At 47.0% G+C, this 26,702-nt stretch overlaps 1 protein-coding gene across 1 annotated transcript in view; it reads left to right on the top strand.

Moving 5' to 3' along the window:
- The window catches only part of LOC110500178 (metallophosphoesterase domain-containing protein 1), a 37,972-nt gene extending 18,321 nt beyond the window's left edge, over positions 1–19,651 (top strand). Inside the window, exons 5-7 of the mRNA XM_036957530.2 lie at positions 14,823–14,938; positions 16,247–16,360; positions 17,069–19,651. Coding sequence (XP_036813425.1) covers positions 14,823–14,938; positions 16,247–16,360; positions 17,069–17,190 — 352 coding nt within the window. The 3' untranslated portion in view covers positions 17,191–19,651. The remainder of the gene's footprint in view (positions 1–14,822; positions 14,939–16,246; positions 16,361–17,068) is intronic.
- The last annotated feature ends 7,051 nt before the right edge of the window (positions 19,652–26,702 follow it).

The following is a 26,702-nucleotide window of genomic DNA, read 5'->3' as shown; positions in this document are numbered from 1 at the left end:
CAGCTTCAATTCAGTAACACCGGCCGGGCTTGGCTGGTGCAGTAGGCTTGCTACAGAAGGCAGATTAAATAATGTGTGTGTGAGTGTGTGTGTGTGTGTGTGTGTGTGTGTGTTGCAGCAGCCCGAGGCTCTGTTCCTCCAGCACAGAGGGACTCCAGCTGGAGGCGCCGTGTGTTCCCCTCTCCACACTGTCTGCTCCCGCTATCTCTCTACCTCTCCTCATCCCTCTCTCTCTCTCCCTCAATCCACCTGTCTGTCTGTGCGCTCCACATGTCGCTGGCTCGGCAGTGGGAGCACGGGGGAACACGGGGGAATGAGGATGTCTCTGTCTCTCTCTAATCTCTGTCAGAAGCAGTGGGACAGCGCCTGCTTTACCCGCTCCAGTCCCGTCTCCATGGCGATGCCAGACTGGGACTGCTTTATGGCCCGTGATCGGCCTGTACTGTAGCCTCGGGGTGGTGGGAGGAAAGAAGCCTCTCTGCCTGTCTGTCTGTGTCTCCTGCCCTGATGAGTCATCTGCCCTGAATGAACTGTAACCGCACAGTCGTTCTCCCCTCTGCTCCAGTCGTTCTACCCTCTGCTCCAGTCGTTCTCCCCTCTGCTCCAGTCGTTCTCCCCTCTGCTCCAGTCGTTTTCCCCTCTGCTCCAGTCGTTCTCCCCTCTGCTCCTGTTGTTCTCTGCTCCTGTCGTTCTCCCCTCTGCTCCTGTCGTTCTCCTCTCTGTTCCAGTTGTTCTCCCCTCTGCTCCAGTCGTTCTCCCCTCTGCTCCAGTCGTTCTCCCCTCTGCTCCTGTCGTTCTCTGCTCCTGTCGTTCTCCCCTCTGCTCCTGTCGTTCTCCTCTCTGCTCCTGTCGTTTTCCCCTCTGCTCCTGTCGTTCTCCCCTCTGCTCCTGTCGTTCTCTGCTCCTGTCGTTCTCCCCTCTGCTCCAGTCGTTCTCCCCTCTGCTCCTGTCGTTCTCTGCTCCTGTCGTTCTCCCCTCTGCTCCTGTCGTTCTCCTCTCTGTTCCAGTCGTTCTCCCCTCTGATCCAGTCATTCTCCCCTCTGCTCCAGTCATTCTCCCCTCTGCTCCCTTCACCCTCCCTCCATCTCCCTTCTTCCCCTTATCTTTCCCTGTCTCATTTCCTCCATTCTTCTCCCTCAATCCCCTCAGCAATCACTATTCCACAAAGCCCTGCTCCAAGCCCATATCTCTCCTTCTTCCCATCCCTCCATCCATCTTTACTTCTGTTCTGTCATCCTTCAATCACTCGTTCTTTCTTCTATCGCTCCATCCATCCCTCTCTCCTCATGGGGGTCTGATTGCATGTGGCTCGCAGCATGGTGCTTTCTTGTCCGTCCCATGTCTCTGTCACAGACACACACACACACACACACAGCTCCACAATCCCTATCCCTACCCCCCAGTCTCCAGCCAAAATTAGATCCGAACATAGCATGCTGCATCCTACCCAAATCCTAACAATTTGTCATTCTCTGAAATGTGGAATCAAAAGGACAGCATGGGGGAGCAGTTGTGTGTGTGTATGTGTGTGTGTGTGTGTGTGTGTGTGTGTGTGTGTGCCTCTGTTCCTGTTCTGACGGTAATGCAAGTTTATAAGTCATTTGTCATGGGCGTATCGCAAAGCCACCCCACGTCTCGGAGCTAAAGGGACATGGAGGCAGAATGGAAGGTGCGTGTGTGTGTGTGTGTGTCTATGATAGAGGTAGAACAGAAGAGCCCCGAACCATAGTCTAACAGTAGTGTGGGAGGCGTGGGAATTAGCCACAGTGGTCGTCTTTTCAAAGCCCAAACGAGGCAGAGCCGCTACACACAACACAAGCACAGAAACACAGCGGAACGATGGAGAAGGAGGAGAAAGTGGAACGAGTGAGGGGAGTTTTAATGTAGACCTGCTCAACTGTGTTTGGGATTTTATTCATTTCTTTTTTTGAGTGTGTCTGAGAGGGCAGAGGTGGCAGCATTAGTGTAGTCTACAGCTGTGTGTGCGTGTGTGTGTCAGAATGTATGAGGTCTCGGGAACACATGTTTTGCTTTACACGGGGGAGAGAGAGCTCCTCGCTTCACTGCAGACTTCCAATGTAGCTAATCACATGGCTAATTAAGGAGATCACAACACTGTGGTGTGTGTGTGCGTGTGTGTGTGCCCTGCTGGTATAGCCAAGAAGTGAACTATAAATGATGTAGCCTATTTAAATGATTAGCAGAGACTGCGTGGGCCTGATTAATTTCATCGTAAACCAGTCCCTTAAACGATGAATTGAATTGGGATTCAGTGGTAATCTCCACACACCAATGATTCAATTCATCGTAAACCAGTCCCTTAAACAATGAATTGAATTGTGATTCAGTGGTAATCTCCACACACCAATGATTCAATTCATCGTAAACCAGTCCCTTAAACGATTAATTGAATTGTGATTCAGTGGTAATCTCCACACCGATGATTCAATTCATCGTAAACCAGTCCCTTAAACGATGAATTGAATTGTGATTCAGTGGTAATCTCCACACACCAATGATTCAATTCATCGTAAACCAGTCCCTTAAACGATTAATTGAATTGTGATTCAGTGGTAATCTCCACACATCAATGATTCAATTCCATGTAAACCAGTCCCTTAAACGATTAATTGATTTGGGATTCAGTGGTAATCTCCACACCGATGATTAAATTCAACACAACTGTGTCGCCCTCACCTTGATCATGGACTGACCAATGAATGATCGGCCTTGTAGCTAAAAATGTCATTTTAAACATGTTCTTTCTACAGCTTTAGTTCCACATAGATCCTCTGAGTATTTCACTCTCTCTTCACTGGTTTTCTCAGAGGAGCTTTGCGCTTCTTTTGGACTCGGCAGGGAGGTTGGAACACCAATGAGAGAGAGATATAGCAGGGAGATAGGAATGTTATTACAGAGAGGAGATAGTAAACGGGAGAGGGTGTAGAAAGAAGGTATGAGAATGGTGTAAAGAAAGAGATGTAGAGATTGAGAGGCAGGAATGGCGAAAGGAGCGCGGGAAAGGGGGAGAGGTGGAGAAGAGGGGGGTGGAGAGAGTAACAGAGGCCTTATAGCGGCCCTCTCTGTGGAGTTAACTCTAAGTGTTCATAATGACCGTCTCTGAGGACGGCAGACACAGACACACACACACACATCTGAAGAGCGACGGGAGAGAGAGAGGGGGAGGACAGAGGAGAGAAATCAGGAGCTGTTTCTTGATTGGGGATTGGTGGGATGAGGAAAGGAGAGACTTAAAAAAAAAAAAAATGAAACAGGAGAAATGTATCTGCTCCCCACTGCTCTCCGAACGGAATAATTAAGCACGGAGATGCAAAAGACTCCTTAATTAGATTTTTTAATTATTTAGGATTTCACTTCTTTCTATAGTGGCCCAATTAAGAAAGCTCATCAGAAAAACTAAAGAGATGAAGAGAATCTTCTCCTCTTCCTCTTCCTCCCCCTCTGCTTTCTTTGATTCATGGTGAGGGACAGAATACCTGCTCCCACTGTTTTGAAAACTTCTCTGATGAAGGAGGGATGGCAAGAAGGAGAGATCTCTTTGCGCTCTGTTTTTAATGAACAGGTGTTGTGATGTAGACTGAGAGGAGGGGTGGAGAGTGGCGGGGAGAGAAAGAGGGAGAGAGGGACAGAATACTCTGAGGGGTTGTTAAATAGCAGGATTCTAATGATCATGTAGAAATGATGAAGGTAATTTGACCTCTTTGGAAATAGTATATGAGTTCTAACTGTTACTGTTGAACAGCTCTTACAGGATATAACGAGAGAGAACGGGGGAGAGAGAGCAGGGGAGACTTGTCGTCCTGCCCTGTGGGAAACAGCTATCTAGCTACAGTAGTGTCTTGTGGTGGGTGTTAATTTTCTAGGACTGCTCACCAGAGGCCTTGCTAAATTAACATCTGATGTGCTCAGAGACTGTCCCAAAAACCCTGGAGCCCTGTGCTCTACCCCTCCTTCTCTCTCCCTCCTCTTTTCTTCTTTCTCTCTTGTTCGTCCACATCGCCTGTTTCCAGTGGTTGAGGTGTATTCCCCAAGTGGGACAGTGAGGTAGCCTGTGATGAACACTGAGTAGTAATAAACGGCCACTTAAGGTTTGGAGGGGAAAAGGGAGAGAAAAACTACCTTCTTCAGCACTTGTAGATTCTCTTTGTTATTTAATCTCTTTCCTCTATTCTCTTTCTCTAAGTGCTGTCAGTCTCTGTCCCTGCCGGTGAGTAAACACACTTATGGTGAGGCGTTAAGAAGGGAGGGAGAGAGAGAATGAACGAGGGAGGAGAGGAGGAGAAGGCGTTTAGTGTGTCTTTTTCCTGTGGGGATTTCTCTTTAAATTACCTGTTAAATGGCCTCAAGAGGAAGGCATGTGTTTGTGTGTGTGTGTGTGTGTGTCTGTTTGTGTGTGTCTGTGTGTGTGGTGCTGTAGGCCATCCTCTTTGGTTACAACACAAATGCTTCCCCTCCAAGGCATGTGAGCTTCATAATACATTTGAATTAAAGTGATTCTGTCTGTATGTTCTCCCTCTTCTACTCTCTGTTTCTTGCACACACACACAGATATAGATATAGTGTTCTCAGCGTATAGTTTCTCCCTTGCGGTCTCAGTCGGGTCAGGCAGTGAGCAGTCACTGGTCAGTGTCCTTGTTGACCACAATTAGACCACATAGTCAGAACCAGTCTAGAGGACCAGGAATGCTTGTCCAAAAAGTCATCAGGGGTGTGAGTGGGGTTGTATGATGCTGTGAGTGTTTGTGTGTGTGGGGTGATTTCTTCCCCCTTAGGGTGTCTCTGTCCTCTATATCAGACCCTTCTGCTGTGCTGGCACGCGTGCTGCCATGATGCCCAGCACTGGTTCAGAACACCCCCACCTGCCATATTTTCACCCCACCCTCTACCATCCCATCAACCTCCATCTTTGGCAAATCAGTGTGTTTCCCTATGCACAGGAGACTGGTGGATGGGAGGGAGGGAGGGAGTAACAGTAGAAGGCCCTCCTTTTTCTTTTCCTTTCTTTCCTGTTCTTCTCCCTCCCTCTGTCCAACGGAGAACTTTGAAATAATTTGTGTCTCGTGGGTTTTTACACATTCTAATTTCCAACTAAATGGGACATCTGTTTGAGAAAGGGAAGATTTGCCACGGTTGCCAAGGCAACTATCACTCTGAAGGAGTTGGAAAAAAGAAGTCCAACAGCTTTTCTGGACAGAATTAGACTGTAGTGGATGTAGCTAACGCACATTATCCCTCCAAGACAAACACAGCTTAGACACATGCTAGTTCCTCTGTCTTTCTCTCTCTGTCACTCGCCCTCTTTCTCTCTCGCTCTTTCCCTCCTCCCCTCACTTTTTGCCTCATCCCCCTTTTTCTCTCCCCCTCTCTCCCTATCTCTTCTCCCCGCTCCCTCCCTATCCCCCCCCCCCCCCCCACAGAATCATAAGAAGAAAAAGATACGCGTCACATTGAGATCTGCCACCAATTAAAAAGGAAAGCCCCTCCCCCATCTCTCCACTCTTTCCCCCGTCTCCCCCACTGCCGTCTCAACTGTCTCTCCTCCTCTGTGAAGCCACCTCTTCCTCCATGGTAATTGGTCATTATTTAGAACAGGAAGGGACAAATGTGCTTCCCTAGCACTTCTAAATGCTATTTAAATGGGAATTCATTATGTTCTACGCTAACAGGGTTAGCGCCTAGCGCCACGGCTGTTATTAGGGAAATGTGGAAATGAGACAAGCAGGCAGGCGGCAGTCTAGGCTCAACCATGGGAATCAAAATACGACAAAGACCTGTTGTGACACTCTACAGAGGTGTGTTTGGAATGGAGTCAGACTAGACCGTGGATGATGGGCGTATGGGGAGGTATGGACACAGGAGAACGTCTAGGAGGGCTAGTGTCAGGTATAAGAGGCTAGAGATGTCCGATATTTTACTCAACCTGTAGCTTACTTCAAAGTGGTTAGTGTGCATTGGACCTTATGACCATGTTGACCCATATCAGTGTTAACCAAATGGGAGGTCAACTCATGGCTTTAACATCATGAGTGCCGGCTTGAAACAAGATCCCTACTTTAAGCATTAGGCGGGTCAACGCAGAGACAAATCTTTAAGGGGAACCTTTCTGGCATATTTGGGTGTATTCTGTTCCTCACTCTGCCCCCTCCCCTCTTTCTTTCTTGGCCCTCCTCTGTCCTCACCCCCCCACCCCCACCCCCCCTCCCCCCAAAGCCTGCAGGGTTTGGACCCCTCTCTCCATTGCCGCTCCAGGCACCTCCATATGACACAGCTCTCACCCACCTGCTCTCATCACACACACACACACACACACACACACACACATACTGGGCTGCTGCAGCTTTCCTCCACCTGCTGCAACAAGGGAGGTTTACACGATGTTGGAAGCAGGCGCTGCCTACACCCCTACCTCTCCACACACACATGCTGCTGACATACACACACATTGAACACACACACACACACGTACTTCCACAGAGAGACTCTCTTCCTCATCCCCTTAGTCTTTCTTTGTCTTCCAATCTTCCTGTCTTTGTCTGTTTGTCCGTCGGCCTCTCATTTCTCCCCCCATGCTTCTCTTCTTCTCTCATTCTCTCCTTCCTTTCTCTCTTTCACACTTTTCTGTCAAGTGTATCCACTTTGCGAGAAGACGTAGGTGGCGGCATGTGGACGTCCACATGAATCCCCCCCCCCCCCACCCTAGCGGCAACGTTAGTGCAACATTAGTGTAACGTGTCTCTGTGCATCCTGTGAGATCAGCATCCGATGGGAGCTCATTATCGCTGGGCATGAAGTCGTCTGTCAGGACCCAGCAGATTTGTCATCTCTCAGTACCTCGCACTACCCATTCAGGGATAGGGGGAGGAGAGGGAGAGAGGAGGGGGGTCTTTGATCGGGGTAGTTGGCTACAGAATCTGGAGAAACTCACAGGGCATTTCATGACCGTCGCACTGTAACTATTCCTGACAGTGCATGTCATAGGGATCCATGACAGATGTGTCATAGTGTGACTACGCGTCTTAATATTGGAACCTTGTGAGGACAAGGTGACATAATTGTGTTTACTGCATATTGCTTGAGATTGTATCGGCAACTGTGTTGTAACTTATAAATTCATGGTAAAAATACTTATTTTGAAAAAGGGCAGTAAATTGCTGAAACATTGTCAATAGAAGCGTTCTTTCCTCCTCGTTCTCTCGGGTTAATACGGTAAGAAATGCTTTTAGCCTGATTTAGTTTCAGAGCTTCACTTTCTGTTTTATGGTGCGATGTAAAACACCAGAAATATTAGTGATAATACGATAGTGAATGACCCAGATGTCATATTCTGCCGTGTAGCCCGAAGTTCCTGCAAAGTCCTGTGTATGTTTAACTACTAGTAGTCTTTCCTAAGTCCCACTTTATTGCATGTCACTGATGTAGATTTGACGTGTGGGCAGATGTACAATTATGAAGCGTAAGCTATAGCACAGGTATAGGAGAGACGTGTGTGAGAGGCTCAGTCCCTGATCAAACACGGTTTCCTCTGAGATTCGGAGATTCTGACTGGGCTAGTTTCTGCTGATCTGTACTTTTCTGTTTCTAAAAAAAAAATTTTTAGGGGGGGAGAGGCACGGAGGAGAGGGGGGAGAGGCACGGAGGAGAGGGGGAGAGGCACGGAGGAGAGGGGGGAGAGGCACGGCGGAGAGGCACGGAGGAGAGGGGGGGAGAGGCACGGCGGAGAGGCACAGAGGAGAGGGGGAGAGAGGCATGGCGGAGAGGGGGGGAGCGGCACGGAGGAGAGGGGGGGAGAGGCGAGGGGGGAGAGGCACGGCGTAGAGGGGGGGAGAGGCACGGCGTAGAGGGGGGGAGAGGCACGGAGGAGAGGGAAGCGAGGATGGACAGGGATGCGTTTGTCTTTTCTGACATCAAACTTGATTACAGAGGAAGAGCAGCATGCAGGAGGGAGAGGAAGAGTGACAGAGGAAGAGAGGAGAGCAGGAACAAGAGACACATCTATTCATCTGTCACTAACCTTACGCATCAGTCCCTCTGTTGCCCTCTCTCTCTCTCTCGCTCTCTCTCTCTGTGTCTGTCTCTCATTTCTCTTTCTTTAGCTATCTGGTGGTATATCTGTATCACTCTTTTTTCCCATTTCTAATTCTTCCTTCTCTTTTTTGTCTTTGTCTATCTGTCTCTCCTTCTCCCTACAGTATATCATATATTTATTTTCCCCCTATTTTTTCCTCTCCTAATTCCCTCCACCCCTCATCGTTCCCCTTTAGAGGAAGTCTGCCTGCGTTTTATTAAATGCGGGAATCATCAGTCTATAGGGAGACTGAGACCTGCCAGGTGTGTGTGTGTGTGTGTGTGTGTGTGTGTGTGTGTGTGTGTGTGTGTGTGTGTGTGTGTGTGTGTGTGTGTGTGTGTGTGTGTGTGTGTGTGTGTGTGCGTGCGTGCGTGCGTGCATGTGAGTGAGTGGGCGAGAGTGTTTGTGCATGCGAGTGTGTGAAAGCGTGTTTGTGCATGCTAGTGTGTGAGATCGTGTGTGCATGCGAGTGTGTGTGCATGTGAGTATGTGATCGACACGGGGCGGTGGGAACAATGTTTCAGCATTTCACCAAACAAGCAGAATTAATGACACAGTGGAGGAGTAGATATGAGAGAGAGAGAGGTGGGAGCTCTTGGATTTATGGGGGGGGGGGGGTAGTGGTTGGTTTAGACAGCAGCTGCGCTTCATTGATGGGGCTCGCTGTGGGAATGGATGAAACCAGCTTGATTTGACAAAGAAATGTAGATTTTCGAGAGGAAATGTACAGGCAGCTTCACATCTGTATAATATTGTTGTGTGCTGCTGCTAGTTTAATAAATATGAGTTTTTTTATTGACAGAATATATGCTCTCATTTGAGAAAACCCTATAAGAACACACGTCTGGCTTTAAACCTAACATTGAAGGTGGTGGGGGTTCTTGGGTTGTGTGCTGCTGCTGCTGATGAGTGTGAAGCTGTAAATGAGCACAGCTGTGAGGCTGACTGCTACTGGTCCAGAGAACCAGGCCTTTCAGACTTCACACAAGACAAGTGTCTCTGTACCCATCACTGTTTTGTTGATGAGGCTTGGTGTCACAGATGGGCTCTGCGACGCCACGTATGTCTGCTCCAGTTTCACCAGAATGGTTGGACACTCTGAGACTACTGCTGTACAGGGGTGTGTCTGTGCATAACAAAATGTGTATATCAGCTCAAAGGGGGTTGTGCAGGTGTGTGTCAGTGTGTGTGTGTTTGTCAGCCCCGGGGCTAGACATTGACTGGTGTAGCTCAGTGACTGTACTGTGTTTAGTGGATGAGAGCTCTGTGGTAGTCCGTCACCTAATCCTCCACCCACCCAGTGTTTAGACCCCCTACTGCGCTCACCGCTCGCCTGCAATTAAGCCATTACAGAGACACACACACAGGCGCTGAGAGGAGGAAAGATGGGAGGAGAGACAGACTACAAAACAACATTGCTTGATTTCCCGTGTGTCAACATTTACTGATAAAGTTTCCCTGTTTCGGTGTCTTGTGTGTGTTCATATTTCTTTCTAACATTTTTGCGTGTGTGTCAGCGTGTCAGCCCGCTTCCTCCTGACCCTGCTGGGTGTTACATACGTCATGCTGAGGGCCAATATGTCCCCAATCTGCCTCTCCACAGAGAGAGGGGAAGTGGGGATGGGGGCAAGTAGAGGTAAAGAGGTGGAGAGGTGAGATTAGACAGGAAGAGAGGGAGGGAGAGAGTGGGTGCTCACTAGAAGACAGAAATATAGAAGGAGGAATAGATGGGTTGAGTTATGGTACACGGATAGATACAATGAAGATGGAGAATGACAGATTAAGTAAGGACATGGGGAAATGAAGAAAGATGGTGACGGGAAGAACAGGAGGGTACGGGGGTGTTGAAGTAAGGACTGTTCTGTAGCTCACACAGGGAAAGGGGGGAGACCTAGTCAGTTGTACAACCGAATGCATTCAACCGAAATGTGTCTTCCGCATTTAACCCAACCCCTCTGAATCAGAGAGGTGCGGGGGTCTGCCTTAATCGACATCATCGGTGCCCGGGGAGCAGTTGTTGGGGGTTAACTGCCTTGCTCAAGGCCAGAACGGCTGATTCGAACCAGCGACCTTTCGGTTACTGCAGGCTGGGCCCTGTCACATTTCTTATCCTCCTGACTGTCAGAGTCAGATATACAGTACTCTGCCTTTCAGCCTTCTCTCTCTCTCCTTCCCCATCTCTTATTTTCCCTCTATCCCACTCCCTTTCTTTCCCTCTCTCCCCCTCTCTCTCTGCATCAGTGTCGGTGTCCGTCCCTTTCCCTATCCCTCTCCTTCCCCTTTTCTCTCCCTCCGTCTCAGTAGTCCTGCTGTGAGGATCAATCTTGCCGGGTGGACTGGCTTGTGTGTGTGTGTGTGTGGTAGTCGTGATTAAACATCAAAGTCTGTACATTAACCATTGTGTGTGGGAGGGAGAATAGTGTGCGCTGAGAAAGGTTTAGAGTTGGGATTAATAATGGAAAAGAGAAAGAAACGTATTTCTCTGTAACATGAAATAGCGTCTTCTTGGAGTCAAACTCTCTCCTGCTTCTCCCATGTACCAGCGCGGGCTATGTGTCTGCAAATTAACTTATAACTGTTCTATTGAAAGATTTGAATCCTATTGTGTGTGAATGGGACACAAGCAGTGTTGATGCTACTTCTTCAACTGACTCATTTTAAAATGGCTCCTCATTGGCTCATGGAGTAGACTTAAACAAAGAGGACAATGGGAGATATCAGACAGTCAGAGGACATAGAGTACCTAGCAGTATTTACTAGTATCTAATACTGACAGAGAGAAGTTCCCTCAGAGTAGAATGTATTGTTTGTGTGTAATTACCCAGGAATAGGAAGCAGTGTTAACAGTCAGTAGCCTGTGTTTGAACTAGCCCACCTAGCCTCCAGGCTAGTGAATGAGTAAATGAGAACAGGAAGGCTGCTAAAAGCATCTCTAAGCAGCTCTGTTGACCTCTATCTGAGCAGTGGCGTCCCAACGGACCTCTCCCACCCCGGAACACTTTTAATTGAAAGAGGCTCTTAACGAGGTTAGGGGGGGGGGGGGGTACGGAGACACACGTCAAGTGGTGCGGGGAGGCAGGGGGTTTAATAAGAAAAACTCAGCTCTTAGGAGTGACAAGTGACAGCAATCCCCTTTAGTATTACCCAGATGTGAGCATACATACATGCGTACACATGCACACACATACAGTACACGCACATACACACAGTCTAATAAGAGCACACAAGCGGAGAGTGTGTGTGTGTGTGCGTGTGTTTTCCTCCCCTTCCTTCCAGGCTGTTATTAGGGTCGTTAAGTCGACAGTAGCTCTTAATTAACTCAAGCTGAGGTGATGATGGTGGGGTGTGACTGCATCCACTCTGATTCTCTGAGAAATAACAAACTTGAAATGAACACACACACACACACACACACACACTCCTATAGCATACACACATTCATTAGCTGTCTCTCTGGTTGCGCCTCCCTCATCTATTCCGTCTTCCTATTCTGCTTCTCTTCATACTGTCTTGTCAAAAGATAAATAGAGAGAACCCAGACTTGTTCTATACTGTATAGATACCACTCTCTTCTGTGTTTTCTCTCTGTTTTTCTTCACCTCCCTTTCTCTACCGCTCTCTTTTCCCGTCTCACAACATCACTAAAGCAAGCTCCCGCATTCTCTCTTTCGTCTTTTGTCTCTCTTTCTCTATTTCTCACCAAGCCTGTTCCTCTCTAGACCTCAGGATAAGTCTGGAATTGATTTAGATTTAAAATTCCTCTTCTGGCGTGCTGTTTTTCTTCCTAACGACTGTGAAGTTAACCAAAGTGTGTGTGTGTGGTTAACGCCTCGCGCCCCTCAGCACTGCCTGATTCGTTAATCATTCATGGGCTTTCTCCAATGTAATCATTAAGCTTCTGAATGGAGAAACACACACACACACACACATACACACACTGAAATAGTTACACGCACACATTACTGAGAGTGAGACTGATCCCTTATTTGTTTTCAAACCTTCTATAATATTACCCTGTTAAGTAAAGTGGTGTTTTGGGTTAACCTGACTCAACCTCTCTCTCTCTCTCTCTCGCTGTCTCTCTCTCTCTCTCTCTCTCTCTCTCTCTCTCGCTGTCTCTCTCTCTCTCTCTCTCTCTCTCTCTCTCTCTCTCTCTGTCAGTCTCTCTCTCTCTCTGTCAGTCTCTCTCTCTCTCTGTCAGTCTCTCTCTCTCTCTGTCAGTCTCTCTCTCTCTCTCTCTGTCAGTCTCTCTCTCTCTCTGTCAGTCTCTCTCTCTCTGTCAGTCTCTCTCTCTCTCTCTCTCTGTCAGTCTCTCTCTCTCTCTTTCTGTCAGTCTCTCCCTCTCTCTCTCTCTCTGTCAGTCTCTCTCTCTCTCTCTGTCAGTCTCTCTCTCTCTGTCAGTCTCTCTCTCTCTCTCTGTCAGTCTCTCTCTCTCTCTGTCAGTCTCTCCCTCTCTCTCTCTCTCTGTCAGTCTCTCTCTCTCTCTCTGTCAGTCTCTCTCTCTCTCTCTCTCTGTCAGTCTCTCTCTCTCTCTCTCGCTTTAGAAAAGGGGGAAAAGAATCACATCAAATGAAAGTAATTTTTACGCCGTTGTTTTTTTCCCAGCGTGCTTTGCTTTGCCCCTAGACGACGCCTAGGGATCCAGCGCTCTAACTCAAACATCTGTTTCCTTCTTTTTCATATCCGTAACAAATAACAAACCTATCTTTAATATGCTGAGCACGTCCCCAATTCTCCTCCCTAACTGCACCAAAAAACGCTAGTTTATTTCTAATCCCTTTCCTGGTCAAATCCTATTCATATCGTGGAGATGTTATCCATAGTATTATGTTCTTTTAGTTTTCGTGTTTAGACTGCAATCAGAAGAATCAGGGTTTTTCCTGGAGTGAAGTTGCACTCTCACAGTTAAATCAGTGTATCTTCCTTTTGCTACTGGGATAAGGATGTTACACTGCTGAGATGTGACATTTTATATGGTCCATGTGCTTATAAAATAATACAGTCAGGTGCACCTTCAGAGTCAGATGAACTCGTGGATACCATTTTTATGTCTCTGCATCCAGTATGAAGGAAGTTGGTGGTAGTATCATGATCCAATGCTAACTAGCATTAGCGCAACGCCTGGAAGTCTATAGGTATCTGCTAGCCGGCTAGATACTTTATAGCATGTGATTTTGGCCCTAGTGGTAGAAAATCCCAGACTTTTAACTTGAGATGAGCTGGAAGTAGGAACAGAAAGAAGAAATGCAAGTATTTACATAATGTACAAACTCACTCTTTTCTCTCTCATTCCCTTCATCTCTATCTCATTCCATCTCCATGTCTCTCTCAATAGCCCCTTAATTCTTTCTCATCTCCCCTTTTCCCTTTCTACCCCCCTTCTCTATCTCTCTGTCTCTCTCTCTTTCTCTTTTTATCGAACCCTCTTAGGGAAATTACAGTCCAATTGCGATTACCAGAGAAAAGTGTTTTTCCTCTTCATCTCTCCATTCAGATATGAAGAGGGGATGGATGGGTTGTGTCTCAAATGCCACTCTATTCTCAATATAGCTCTGGTCAAAAGTAGTGCACTAGGGAATATGGTGCCATTTGGAACCCAGAGGAGACTGGCAGCTCATCTCATTTTAATTGAGACATCCATGTTAAGACGGACATGAATATTTAACCGGCCCAATTAATATGCTAAGGCCAATTTAAATGTTTTAAAATTCACTGTGTAAATTATTGAAATTGCGTTCACTGGGAACTTCAGATGTTTCATAAAGTGTTTAGGCTCTGATGTCCCGAAGTGATGGAATTTTAATGGAGTAGATTCAAGCTGAAATGGGACACCGTTTCCCATGATGCATCTCTCACTCTGTCTCCTTAACCTCTCAGGCAGTGACCCCAGTGTTGGGACCATCACCAAATGTATCCTGCTGTATTATACCACTAGGTCTCTTTAATCAAGTGTGTGTGTACATGTGTGTGTGTGTGCCCCCCCACACACACACTCTCGCTTGCATACATACACAAACGGGCAGGAAATGATAAAACAGCCTCCATCTGACGTTCCACTGAAGCGCCAAGCGACGGACGGCGTGGCGCCGATAAAAGTTGGCTTTTCCAGTGACTGCCCTCTGCAAATTAACAAAAGCCGGCGGTACGAGAGCTAACGGCGCCGTCATCGTGGTTACACACGCGTGGCTCGCCTTACGATACAGAGGAAGATGGATCTGAGGACTCATTGTTAGTGACATGTTAATTTCTCCACCGTCACTCACCCACCAGAGGCGTCCGCTATCAAAGTGAAGGGACACGGACCCAGCCGCCAAGTCCCTCTCTTCCTCTCTCCTCTTTTCCTCTCTTCTCTTTTCCCTTCCCGTCCTGGAAGGCTCCAATGCCGACTGTTGAATCAAGCGGACGTTAATGTTTAATGTTGGGGTTTTATATCCTAGCGCTTTCTGCCTGCTCGTCTACGGTTCTGTCTAATTTATACTATTGCACTTTGTACGTGGCAGCAGTGGTGTTTGATTAAAGTTTGGAGGGAGTTGATTTGATTTGTCAGAGCAGATGATTGAGGTTCAGAGATTAAGTGCCATTTTGGCTATCACACTTAATCTGTCCCCCCGCAGGGTTCTCCCCCCGCAGGGCTCTCCTTTATTAGAGATGATGATCTGATGGGTGATTTTGTTGACAGTGATATGATATACTGTATTAATCTCTCTCTCTCTTTCTCTCTCTTTCTCTGAGCCAGGCAGCCATGGTACTATGGCTGGGGGTTCAACCTGCCAAGAGGTCAGGCTCTGCTGGACAAGTGGAACCAGATCCCCGACTCCACCGACATACTGGTCACACACTGCCCCCCACTGGGTGAGGGAGACATTACACCTGGGGGACACAATCATGAGACATCATCGCACACACGTTACAAACACACGCACATTCACACACGCACATGTGCGCACACTCAGTGCTTTGATAGACTGTCAAATCAGTAATACTTTCTGAATAATCTGTCATTTATTCCTGTTATCATCCTCGTGTAAATATCTACCCACACTTACATACACATTTGCATAACACACGCACACTTTCACAGCTCATCTCCCGCTGCAGCTGGAAGATGCTCAGACGAGTGTGTGTGATTGATTTCTGTGGCTGCTGCGTGGCGTCTCGCCTCTAAACACAGGGAGTTATTTTCCGTTCAGTTTAGCCAAGTGTCTCCAGCTCCCCTCTCCTCATAAGCCACCGGCATATGGAGCAGCTACAGCAGGCCACCAATGCCTATTAGAGGGAGAGACAAAGAGAAGGATAGAGAGGAGAGGGAGAAAGAGGTGGGGAAGAAGGAGAGACAGGTCGAGAGAGAGGAGGCTGGGGAGGAGAAGGAGGTGGGGAAGAGAAAGATAGAGAGACAGAGGGAAAGAATGGACAGAGAACTACAGAGAGACCGTTGGTCTAGAGAAAGAGGAAGAGAAGGATACAACAGAAAGCGAGGGGCTAGACGTAAAGTGACCGAGTAGAAAGAGTGAGAGGCGCGGTTCGTTCGCACTGCGGCAAAACCCGTCGTCTTTTATGGGGCGCGATAAAGCGATGGAACGGAGATGGAGGAAAGGAGGAATATGGCCTTTTTTTATCTAACGATGAGGAGGAAGATACATAGGAGGAACAAATCTGTATGAAAGCTGTTTACTCACCAGCTGCCTTAAAACAAGCAGAGAATTAGTTGAGTGTCCAGAAATGGAGACAGAGCCATTACTCTTCACATCACAAAAGTCTCCACGGACTTGTAAAGTAGCCCAAAGTGATTTGAGGGTTTTTTGTTGCTGAATTACATTTACTTATTTCGAGCTTTTCACTAGATTTCAAAGCACTTTGTGTCACCCCACTCACCACCAATGTGCGCATGGCACGAGAAAGACCAGTCCTGATAGTGTTTCTATAGACTCAGCGGTATGCTTCCTATAGAAGTGACACTAAATCAGTCTCTCTCTCTCTCTCTCTCTCTCTCTCTCGCTCTCTCTCTCTCTCTCTCTCTCTCTCTCTCTCTCTCTCTCTCTCTCTCTCTCTCTCTCTCTCTCTCTCTCTCTCTCTCTCTCTCTCTCTCTCTCTCTCTCTCTCTCTCTCTCTCTCTCTCTCTCTCTCTCTCTCTCTCTCTCTCTCATGTCACACTGTGTGTAGGGTTCCTGGACTGGGTTCCTAAGAAGATGCAGCGGGTGGGCTGTATGGAGCTGCTCAACACTGTCCAGAGGAGAGTACAGCCCAAGCTGCACGTGTTCGGACACATCCACGAAGGTACACACACACACACACACACATACACACTTTCATTCTGTATGAATGAGGTTTCTCATACTGCTACACAAGCCTACATATTTAAATCAGATTATCGATCTTGTAGCACAAGGTCTTTGGAGTGCGTCATTATGACTTGTTTATGGATTCTTGCCACAAGGCTGTATTTGATTTTATTAAAGGCATACATTATGCCTGGAAGTGGTACTGCAGCGTCTCATCCAGGCCAGGGGGGACTGGGAGGCCTTCTCTCCAGGCTGAGTGATTATTTTTTTGGGGTTAGCAGGTCAGCGTGGGTCCCCCGGAGCACCATGGCCCCTTCGGAAAGGACCAGATTAGTAACTAGATCAGATTCACACAGGGAGGAACAGGCCGGATTTAGCCCTGCGTGTGGATCTGTGCGACGAGATAGATTGGGAGCAAGGAAGAAGGGAGAGAAAAGGAATTGTAGCTTTTGTCATTTGTCACACGTTCTTTATATCAGACCGGTTCATTCTGATTGAAAAAGGCCAAAAAATATCTCACCTGTAAATCATTTCCTACATGTCAAACAAGATGCAGTTGTCAGTGTTAGATGTGGATAGTTCTGTCAATAAAGGGAAATGTAGAGAGTGTAAAGAAGTCAATGAATAAATGAGTGTTACTGTCAGTCTGTCTTTCTCTCCCTCTCTAACAGTCGTCTCCCCTCCTCTCCTCTACTTCCTCCAGGTTATGGTATGATGACAGACGGCACCACCACGTTCGTCAACGCCTCGGCCTGCACCGTCAACTTCCAGCCCATGAACCCGCCCATCGTCTTCGACCTGCCCAATCCCACCAGGACCACATGACTAGAGAAGCCCCGCCCTGCTGAGCCCCCCTCCAATCAGGAGACAAGTGGTGGGAAGGCAGATAGGTGAGGGTGGTGGACAGGTGTGGTGGAGTACTGTATATAGTCATGGCTCTAACGGATGCTGTGTGTGTGTGTGCGTGTGGGTGTGTGTGGCACAACACACACAAGCCCAAGTCTCTTACAGACGAGGTGTTGCCAATCCTCACTTGGCAAATCCATCGATGTTCTTTTATATACTGTCATTCCTTTATTTCAACAAAAGAAAAGTAAGGCAAAAGACAGACCCCAGATGCCTCATTTCTCATATGGACATGTCAGCATTAGTCTGTGAATCTGCTGTTGCACTTCTACTGCACTGACAATCTGACCTGGCTGTCAGATAGAGAAGAGGACAGGGGGAACAGTGTCTCCTGTGTCACTGTTTGGACTCGCAGTCTTTCTCTTAGAAGAAGACACTGGATAACTCTCATTCTCTCTTGTTCCTCATAGAGGACTCTGTTAAGCCACCAGTGGAAGTTGCTCAGTGGTGACATTTTGACATTGTGACAGTGTGGTCCACCCTTCATTTGAGACCTTCCCGGAGGAGTGATTGAACACTTACTAGTAGGGTTTCAGAACATGAACCCAATGTCCATGTTCGACTTTGTGGAGCTGTTTGCCAGCACAGAAAGGATACCCCTGCCAGTACTCTGATATCACACTTCCTGCACTGCAGATTACAACACTGCTTTCCCCTCATCCCTTTTTCTCTTGATTCCTCTTTTCCTCTGCCCCTCTAGTTTCACTCTCTCTCTGTCTCTCTCTCTCTCTCTCTCTCTCTATCTCTCTCGCTCTCTCTCAGGCCTTGGGCATGGTGGTTTGTGTGTGTGTGTGTGTGTGTGTGTGTGTGTGTGTGTGTGTGTGTGTGTGTGTGTGTGTGTGTGTGTGTGTGTGTGTGTGTGTGTGTGTGTGTGTGTGTGTGTGTGTGTTTGTGTGTGTGTGTGTGTGTGTGTTTGTGTGTGTGTGTCTGTGTGTGTGTGTGTGTGTGTGTGTGTGTGAGAGAGATCAAAGTGTGTGTGTGAGGGCAGCGGGAGGTCTCTGCCACAGGCTGTGTGTGAGTATAAGTGTCAAACGTGTTGACACCACTCCCCTGGGTCTCATTACAACTCTCAGTAAGCCTCTTAACCAGGGGAGAGGGATCTCTTCTCTTCCTCTTTTCCCTTGTTTTTCCCCCTCTCTCCTTCTTCCCCCCTCCATCCCTCGTTGCATGTGTAATCAGCTCACCCTCTCATCCCTGGCTCATGTGCCGTGATCCTGACAAGTTTATTCCGAGGTCACCGGTTGGGAAGTCTGCACGATTTTGATTCCTGGTACGGATTACTGGAAATACGTAATAGCCAACGGAGCGGATTGGCAAATGTGTTTGCTCCCGACCCTGTACAGAAACAGCGGTGTCTGGAATGTTCTCGCTGCTCCATGGTGCCCTTTCTGGGAGAGATGTATCATGGGAATGAACTTTGAACTCTTAGTGGACCAATGGATGACGATGAGGTGTAGGCCTAATGTACCGTAACTGGTCAAGAAGTCGGAACTGTACATCTACATCACCTGTCATTGTAAAAACATGTTAGCAATCAAGGATTACTTCAAATGTTGTTAAATATGTGTGTGTGTTGTTTAAAAAAAGAGCCAGTGCAGAAACAATGTTTAAATTTTATTCTAAGTTCAGTTCTTTCTTGAATAGGCTAATAAATGCTTATTAATGTATAATAATAGCTGCACTATGTTACACTCTAAAAAATGCTGGGTTGTTTGGTTGACTCAACTCACAAGTTGTTTTCTTTAAAAACTTCAGGGTTATTGATGCTGGGTTATTGAGTTATGACCCAGCGGGTCAGATCAGAAGACAGGAGGCGTAGTTTAGTAGGGGCGTGGCTTTCAGATAGTTATTTTTAACCACCCATGAAAGTAAATGTCATTCCTATTCATCTGTTCGGTTGCATAGTTATCACATATTAAGGTTGAACATTTAAAAAAATGTAGCTTCAATGACGCTTACAGAAGTGTATATGTTCCCTAAAACCTATATAAATCCCATTGTTGGGATACAATAAGGTGGTATACCTTATTAGGCAATAAGGTGGTATACCTTATAATAAGTAATAAAGAATCTTAATTTTTATTTTGGAAAAGTTTTATTGACACATTTCCTTTAAAAACAGCTCATACATTTTTTACATCATTGATACACATAAAAACGGCAACAAAGCATAAAACACAGCATTTGAAAGTTACATTTAAATTTGTTAAAAAGTACATGTTGTTAAAACCAATGAAAACAACCATGGATAAAGGTACTTTCCTTGTAAAAACATCAAATCTGTAAAAGCCATTTAAAATGTGTACTAATGATCTAACAAAGGTAAAACATTTTTAAGACATGAAAAACCATGTTAAAAAGTCACTTTGTTAAAAGGCTGTCTTCAGTCCCTTGTACAGGAGCGGGGTGAGTCTTTATCAAGCTCACCTCATCCTGCTCTTCTGAATAGATCATCGTCCCGTCCTTCGGGGCCCAGAGGAGATCCCTCCCCTAGGCGCATCGCCCTAGGCGCCGCAGCGCTGTCAGGCCGTGGCCGCCGGGACCTAGGGTGTTGTGGGGGACCCTTCGCCTGGGGTCGAGGCCCCCTTCCTTCCGTACCACCCCAGGGCTTCCGTGGCTACCATGGCCACTGCCTGGGGGGTGGTCTCTACGTTTTTCGCTACCAGCAGGTTACGGGAGGACCACAGTGCTTCCTTCAGGCACGTGAGGGTGGGCCAGAGCTTGGTGAAGGCCTTCGATGGAATGGGCCTTCGGCCCACCCCATACAGCACGAGCTGAGGTGTTAGGTCCTCCCCTGCTGGCAGACACGAGGTGATCAGGGGGCCTGCTTCCTTCCACAGGTCCCTGGCGGCTCTGCACTCCCAGAGCATGTGCCTCACCGACTCTTCTTGGCCGCAGCCTGGTCGGGGGCACGCGGATGTCCTCGCCATGCCCCGTGAGTGCATAACGGCCCTGACCGGGAGGATCTCGTGGGCGACCATCCAGGACAGGTCCCGATGCCGATTCAGGAGAGCAGGATGGGCCACGTTGCGCCAAACCGTTGTGGGCTCACCTATAACGAGCCCGCGCACTGGACACACTGGTTCCCGATCCTGCACAAGAGAGAGAAGAGAGCGGTGTTTTGTTAAAACCGTGACTGTTTCTTTTTCCAGTTTAAAATGTCTTAAAAACTTCTGGAGCTGGGCGTAGTGCGGGGGTAGCAGGAAAGAGACTGGGGCACGCAGGTCGACTGGGATCAGCCTCAGAGTCCTGAGGTAAGATCCCAGCCAGAACCGTGCGAGGGCCTGGGTCTTGTTGTTGACCGGGGAGGTGGCAAGAGTCAGATGTAACGCTGTGTAGCGGCTGCCCAGGAACAAGTAGAGGTCAGGCAAGCCTTTCCCCCCCTTGGACCTGGGCCTCTTGACCACCTCCCTCCTCAGCCTCTCCCACTTGCCTCCCCACAGGAAGTAAAAAAGCGTCCGCTCCAGGTCTAAAATGCTCCTTCGAGGGGGGATAAAAACAGAACTGATTAATAAAAGCACAGGTAAAATCACAGCTTTAATGATTAAAACCTTGCCCTCAAAAGTCAGCTGTCGTAGTCCCCAAAAACCCAGTCTCTGTCTTACCGTCCCCAGGATTCCGCTCCAGTTACCGCTCCCTCCTCCCCCCCGGTCAAACTTTACCCCCAGTACCCTTATGTCCGTCAGTTTAACTGTCAGAGGTAGTCTGGTCAAGTCTGGGTCTGCCCACGGTCCGAAGAATTGGGCCTCTGTCTTGTCTCTGTTCAGTCTCGCCCCAGAGGCTCGTCCGTACCAGTCAGTCCTGTCCAGAGTCCTGTCGACGGATAAAAGGTCGGTACACAAAATGTTGACGTCGTCCATGTAAAAGACGCACTTGGCGGTCATCCCCCCACTCCCCGGGATACCCACCCCACTGATCCCTTGGTCCCTTCTCAAGACCTGTGCCAGTGGTTCAATACAGGCCACGAACAGAAGGGGAGATAACGGACAGCCCTGACGGACGCCGCAGTGTACTCCCACTGCTTTTGACAGATGCCCATTTACAAGGATTTTGCTGGTGATGTCCCCGTACAGCAGTCCCACCCAAGCTAAGAACCTGTCCGGGAAACCCATTTTTTGCAGTACCTTAAAGAGGTACTGGTGCGAGACCCGATCAAAGGCTTTTTCAAAATCTAAATTTAGGACTACAAGCCGCATGTTTCTGTCTCTCGCATAACAGATGGCATCTCGGATCAGTATCAGGCTGTCCGTGATCTTCCTTCCGGGCACGGCACAGGTTTGGTCCGGGTGGATCACCTCCCCTAAAACAGAAGACATTCTGAGTGTTAAAACCTTGGTAAAAAGTTTACAATCAAAGTTTAAAAGGGTAATCGGTCTCCAGTTTTTCAGGTCCGTCCTGTCGTTTTTCTTGTGTAAAAGAGTCACGATCCCCACTCTAAAACTGTTGGGTAGTCTGTCGAGGTGTTCAAAGTCAGTAAAAACAGTCAGAAGTTCGTCGGCTAAAACATCCCAAAAGGTCAGATAAAACTCCAAAGGGAGGCCGTCCTCCCCCGGTGATTTACCCCTCTTAAAACGTTTCAATCCTTGGTCGATTTCTGTCCTCGTCAGGTCTTTTTTCAGGTCGTCTGTATTGGGTAAGGTCTTGTCGATGTATGTTAAAAGGTCCCCCATTGTTCCCTCGCACACATCTTTTACCCCAAACAGTTCCCCATAAAAGTCCTCGACCACTTCCTTTATTCCCTCTGTGTCTGTTTTTAAAACCCCGTCCTTGTTTCTCAATCCTGTCATAATCCTACCCTTACTAACTATTTTCTTAAAAAAGTACCTAGTGCACTTCTCCCCCTCTTCTAATTCCCTTTCCTTGCTTCTTAAAATAACCCCCTTGCTTCTCTGTTCTGCTAAAAGTGCCATTTCCTTCTTTACTTCTTTAATTTCTTGGTTAAAATCAAATTTAAGATGTAAATTTAAGATGATGAACAGGAGTGACATTTAGTCTCACGGGTGGCCAATAAGATCTTGCTTAAAGCCACTCCCCTAATAAACCACGCCTCCTGAAAATAACCTAAGGATTACGTTAAATAAGACCCAGCTTCTAGGTCAACCCAGCATGAGAGTAAAAAATACGCAACTGATGGTTACATTAACCCATGTTTGGATAATCCCAACTACCCAACATGTTGGGTCATTCATGCAACCCAACTGGCTGGGTCAAAATAACCCAACATGCGTTCTGTCCACTATTTAACCAACGCTAAATTGGGTTGTTTTTAGCCTAGCATTTTTTAGAGTGCACGGGGTTACCCACACCTTGTGTAGCTATTATTAACGCGTTCATGTTGTCAAGCAGTTGTCTGCGTAAAAAAGGGTAATATCTTTATTTAGAAAGCACTTGTGAATGAGCGTCCTTCCTCTGCTCGTCTGGAAGCGTTTGGTTGGCTAGCTGAGCTCAAAGTGTGGTTATCATAACATGACAACATCGCTGTTTGTTCTCTCTCTGCTCTCATTAGACATTATATATCAACATCCCCTCTGGCTACATTTTATTCCCAGGGTCACTGGGCTTTCACTGCTGTTCTGCACATTGTGCTAGCTGGGCTATGTCTTAATGGGGCAGATTAGTGGGCTGTTGTAGGAATAGGTTAGAGTGTTTACAGATAAGTGCGTGTGAATACTGTATGTGGGTGTGTACCTGTGTGCGATTGTGTGCGTGTGGATAGAGCCAGGGGGTAAGCATCCTGGGAACATGCTTAGGGGGGGGGGGGGGGGGGGGGGGTCAATGTCTGTATCATCGTACTTTCTTTTAAAGATTTCTGCGGGGGGAAATGTCTGTTTGTTTTTCGCCATTTCTTACTATTCTCTTTCAACCATAACTTTGAAATGTCTCACTTTTTATGCACTGTGCCTCAATAGCTGTATTCTGTATTTCCTGTTTTCTTTGAAAACTCTAAATTTTTGCCGTTGTATTTCTCGTTCGTTCCTTGGGGCATGCTGTTCTGAATCCAATAACTTCTGATGACAATCTGCTTGTATTGTATATCGTTGTTACCATTGTTTGGGATGTACTAACTATTGGGATTTTTTATTGCTTTAATGATGTACAATATTTTTTCATGTGAAAAGAAGAAAAAAGTCTAACCATTTTAGAATGGTATTGTATAATGTGTTGCCCCTGGAGACAACTCTGTAAATGTAAAATACCTTTCTTAAAACTACCTGCTTCTGGTTTTCTGAGAGATTATCTACACAAATTTAATTAAACCCTATCTGTGACCAATGGATCATCCCTCCTTTTCTTCCCCAAACTCTTTCTTTATGTAAGTTTTCCTTTTTCCTGGTCATTATTATATATTTTTTTCAACTTGGCTCTTTTGCACCAATCAAACGTATCTGTGTCTCATATCAATTATGTGGGCTGGGACCAGAGGTAATTTCCAGTGTCTCAACCTGGGTTCTTCATGTCTCATTTGATAGCTTGGTTCTTACACACCTCTGCACATTCTAATGAGAACCCTCGTTCAAATAATTACAGCAGTAATCCCGGAGGAGATGGGGTAATTTATTTGCGGATGGTTTTTCGCTTTACACCATTAATACAGTACCTTTCATATGGACTCCCATCTCCTCTCTCTCTTTATTTTCCTTCTATCCATCCCTCCCTCTCTCTCTTTGTCTATCTTTCCATGGTCTTACACTCCATCTCCATTGCCCCCTTCCGTTTCTCGCTCTCTCTCCATCTTTCTGTAGATTATTTAAATAATGATCTCTCTCTTTCTCTCTCTCTGGGTTCTGTCTTGCAACAGTGATGCCGTCTATCTCATGAATGACAAATGCCCTCTCCTTCTCCTTGTCATCCATTTCGTTTTCCCGTTAGATGAGAACAAAGACAGTCCCCTGCGTGTAGCAGCATCCGTACATCATCCAGAAGCACTTTATTTGGTTGGGTTTGGTTTGGAAAGCAATCGGTATCATAAAGTCATACAGCAGAGATAAATCTGTATGCTAGAGGGAGAAAAAGCTGTAGACATGCCAGGGGAAGATATTGGGAGAAAACCCTCAACAATATATATTTTTGGTAATACATCACTTTATATGTTTTAATTTATATGACATGATTTTGTAATAATTCTGTGTATCCCTACTTCACTCAGTGGTGCAGTAACATTATAGCGATCAATATGGACGGATTTATCAGTGATCACTAGCTAAATCTTCACAGGAGCCTACAGTAGGGCCATAGTTAGAGGGCAGAGGTTTAGGAAGCCCCGTAGGAAGTCATTGTAGGAGAACTTCCCTGTAGTGTTTTTGTCAAAGAAAGAGGTGAGGTGGAAGAATTCCTCCTCGGATAGGTTCATTCTGATAAGCACCTGCAGAAATACACAATCAGGATTATCTGCTGTGTGTGTGTCTGTGATTGTGTGACATGTTATTAGTCAACAGCTTTTTAAATAACAGTAGATTGTTGGACTATACCTTTCTGAATTCCTTCATGGAGATTTTGCCACTGCGGGTGTGGTCGAAGGTAACAAAGTTTTGCCTCATGGAGCGCCAGAACTCCTGGACCGGGTCATAGAGCCTCAGCATGGCTTCCACACACTGTCTACTGAAAACACCCACACTCATCTGGACCGCAAGGGAACCTCAACCAGACCGCATCAGGACCAGAGAATACAGAGCAGAGTTAACAAACACCCAAAGACCATTGCATGGAGGTAATCATTCCAATCATCCCTATTTTGTACACATTAAATTATGAGTTTAACTCAGCAAAGTAGCAGTCTTTATGAACTTGTTCTGAAGGACAGTTCCAGCATTAAGAACACAAGGGGTCTTTGGTTGCCTGGCTACCCAGACTCCTTGCTCTGGCCAAACACTACACCACGCCCATGGACGTTAGTTTCCTCTCCGCAATGAGTCTGGATCTGAGTACCTCCCCGACTATTCACCGAATGCAAACACATTCTGGGCTTTCTGATTGGAACGCACATGGGTAGAGTTTGATTGGTTAGAGAAGATCCTCGTCACCACAAACGACTTGAATGATGGCAGTCTCAGAGTAAAGTATGTGGCGGACGACAGAGCAGCAGCAGAATCATTCAGCAGAGTCGTCAGGCTAGGTCTCTGATTTATCACACAGATGGTTGGTTTGGTTAGTAGATAATGAGGGTTATAATTGTGAACCAAAGCCAGTACGAGAGGGGGTTTGGATGGTTTGCAGCTCGCAGGTTGCCAGACAAGCTCTCACCCACTCACTCTGGTGAGGCTTGGGGCCCTGCTTAATGCTAATGTTTAGTAGCCCATTGGGCGGGGATCTTCTCCAACCTGGCCACCCGCGTGTCATTTTTATAAGCTTTTATTAACATACCTCATTGTGCCAAAAGCACACAAATCACCAAACTTGACAAATATGGTTGTCAAGGAGACAGCAGAGAGCCCGAGGGTGGGAGAGGTCCCCACTGAGCGTACACAATCTGGAAACCCACCACCACCGCCCCCTCGTTTTACTTTACATAGCCACTCCCCGGACACCGTCCCCAGAAAAAGTGACAGTTAATGAGCCAACAACGAACCAGAGAGAGAGAAAAGAGTAGTATGACAAAAGAGGTATATAAAATATCTGTTTTCTCTCTCTCCCCAAATACTAATTTACCACAGTTCCTGCAGTAAAAACATGTATGTTCATACAGCACCGTGTTGACAGTAAGTTAAACTGGGGTGTACAATACCGGTGTAGTGGGGAGAGGTAGTTAAACAGGGGTGTACAATACCGGTGTAGTGGGGAGAGGTAGTTAAACAGGGGTGTACAATACCGGTGTAGTAGGGAGAGGTAGTTAAACAGGGGTGTACAATACCGGTGTAGTAGGGAGGTAGTTAAACAGGGGTGTACAATACCGGTGTAGTAGGGAGAGGTAGTTAAACAGGGGTGTACAATACCGGTGTAGTAGGGAGAGGTAGTTAAGCAGGGGTAAACAGTATCGGTGTAGTAGGGAGAGGTAGTTAAGCAGGGGTAAACAGTATCGGTGTAGTAGGGAGAGGTAGTTAAGCAGGGGTAAACAGTACCGGTGTAGTAGGGAGAGGTAGTTAAACAGGGGTGTACAGTACCGGTGTAGTGGGGAGAGGTAGTTAAACAGGGGTGTACAGTACCGGTGTAGTAGGGAGAGGTAGTTAAACAGGGGTGTACAGTACCGGTGTAGTAGGGAGAGGTAGTTAAACAGGGGTGTACAGTACCGGTGTAGTGGGGAGAGGTAGTTAAACAGGGGTGTACAGTACCGGTGTAGTGGGGAGAGGTAGTTAAACAGAGGTGTACAATACCGGTGTAGTAGGGAGAGGTAGTTAAACAGGGGTGTACAGTACCGGTGTAGTAGGGAGAGGTAGTTAAACAGGGGTGTACAGTACCGGTGTAGTAGGGAGAGGTAGTTAAACAGGGGTGTACAG

This window comes from Oncorhynchus mykiss, chromosome 21 (genome assembly GCF_057628025.1).
Source record: "Oncorhynchus mykiss isolate SJ-2025 chromosome 21, ASM5762802v1, whole genome shotgun sequence".
Lineage (NCBI taxonomy): Eukaryota > Metazoa > Chordata > Actinopteri > Salmoniformes > Salmonidae > Oncorhynchus > Oncorhynchus mykiss.
The sequence above is the reverse complement of the archived record's forward strand: the minus strand, read 5'-3'. Positions and strand labels throughout refer to the sequence as shown.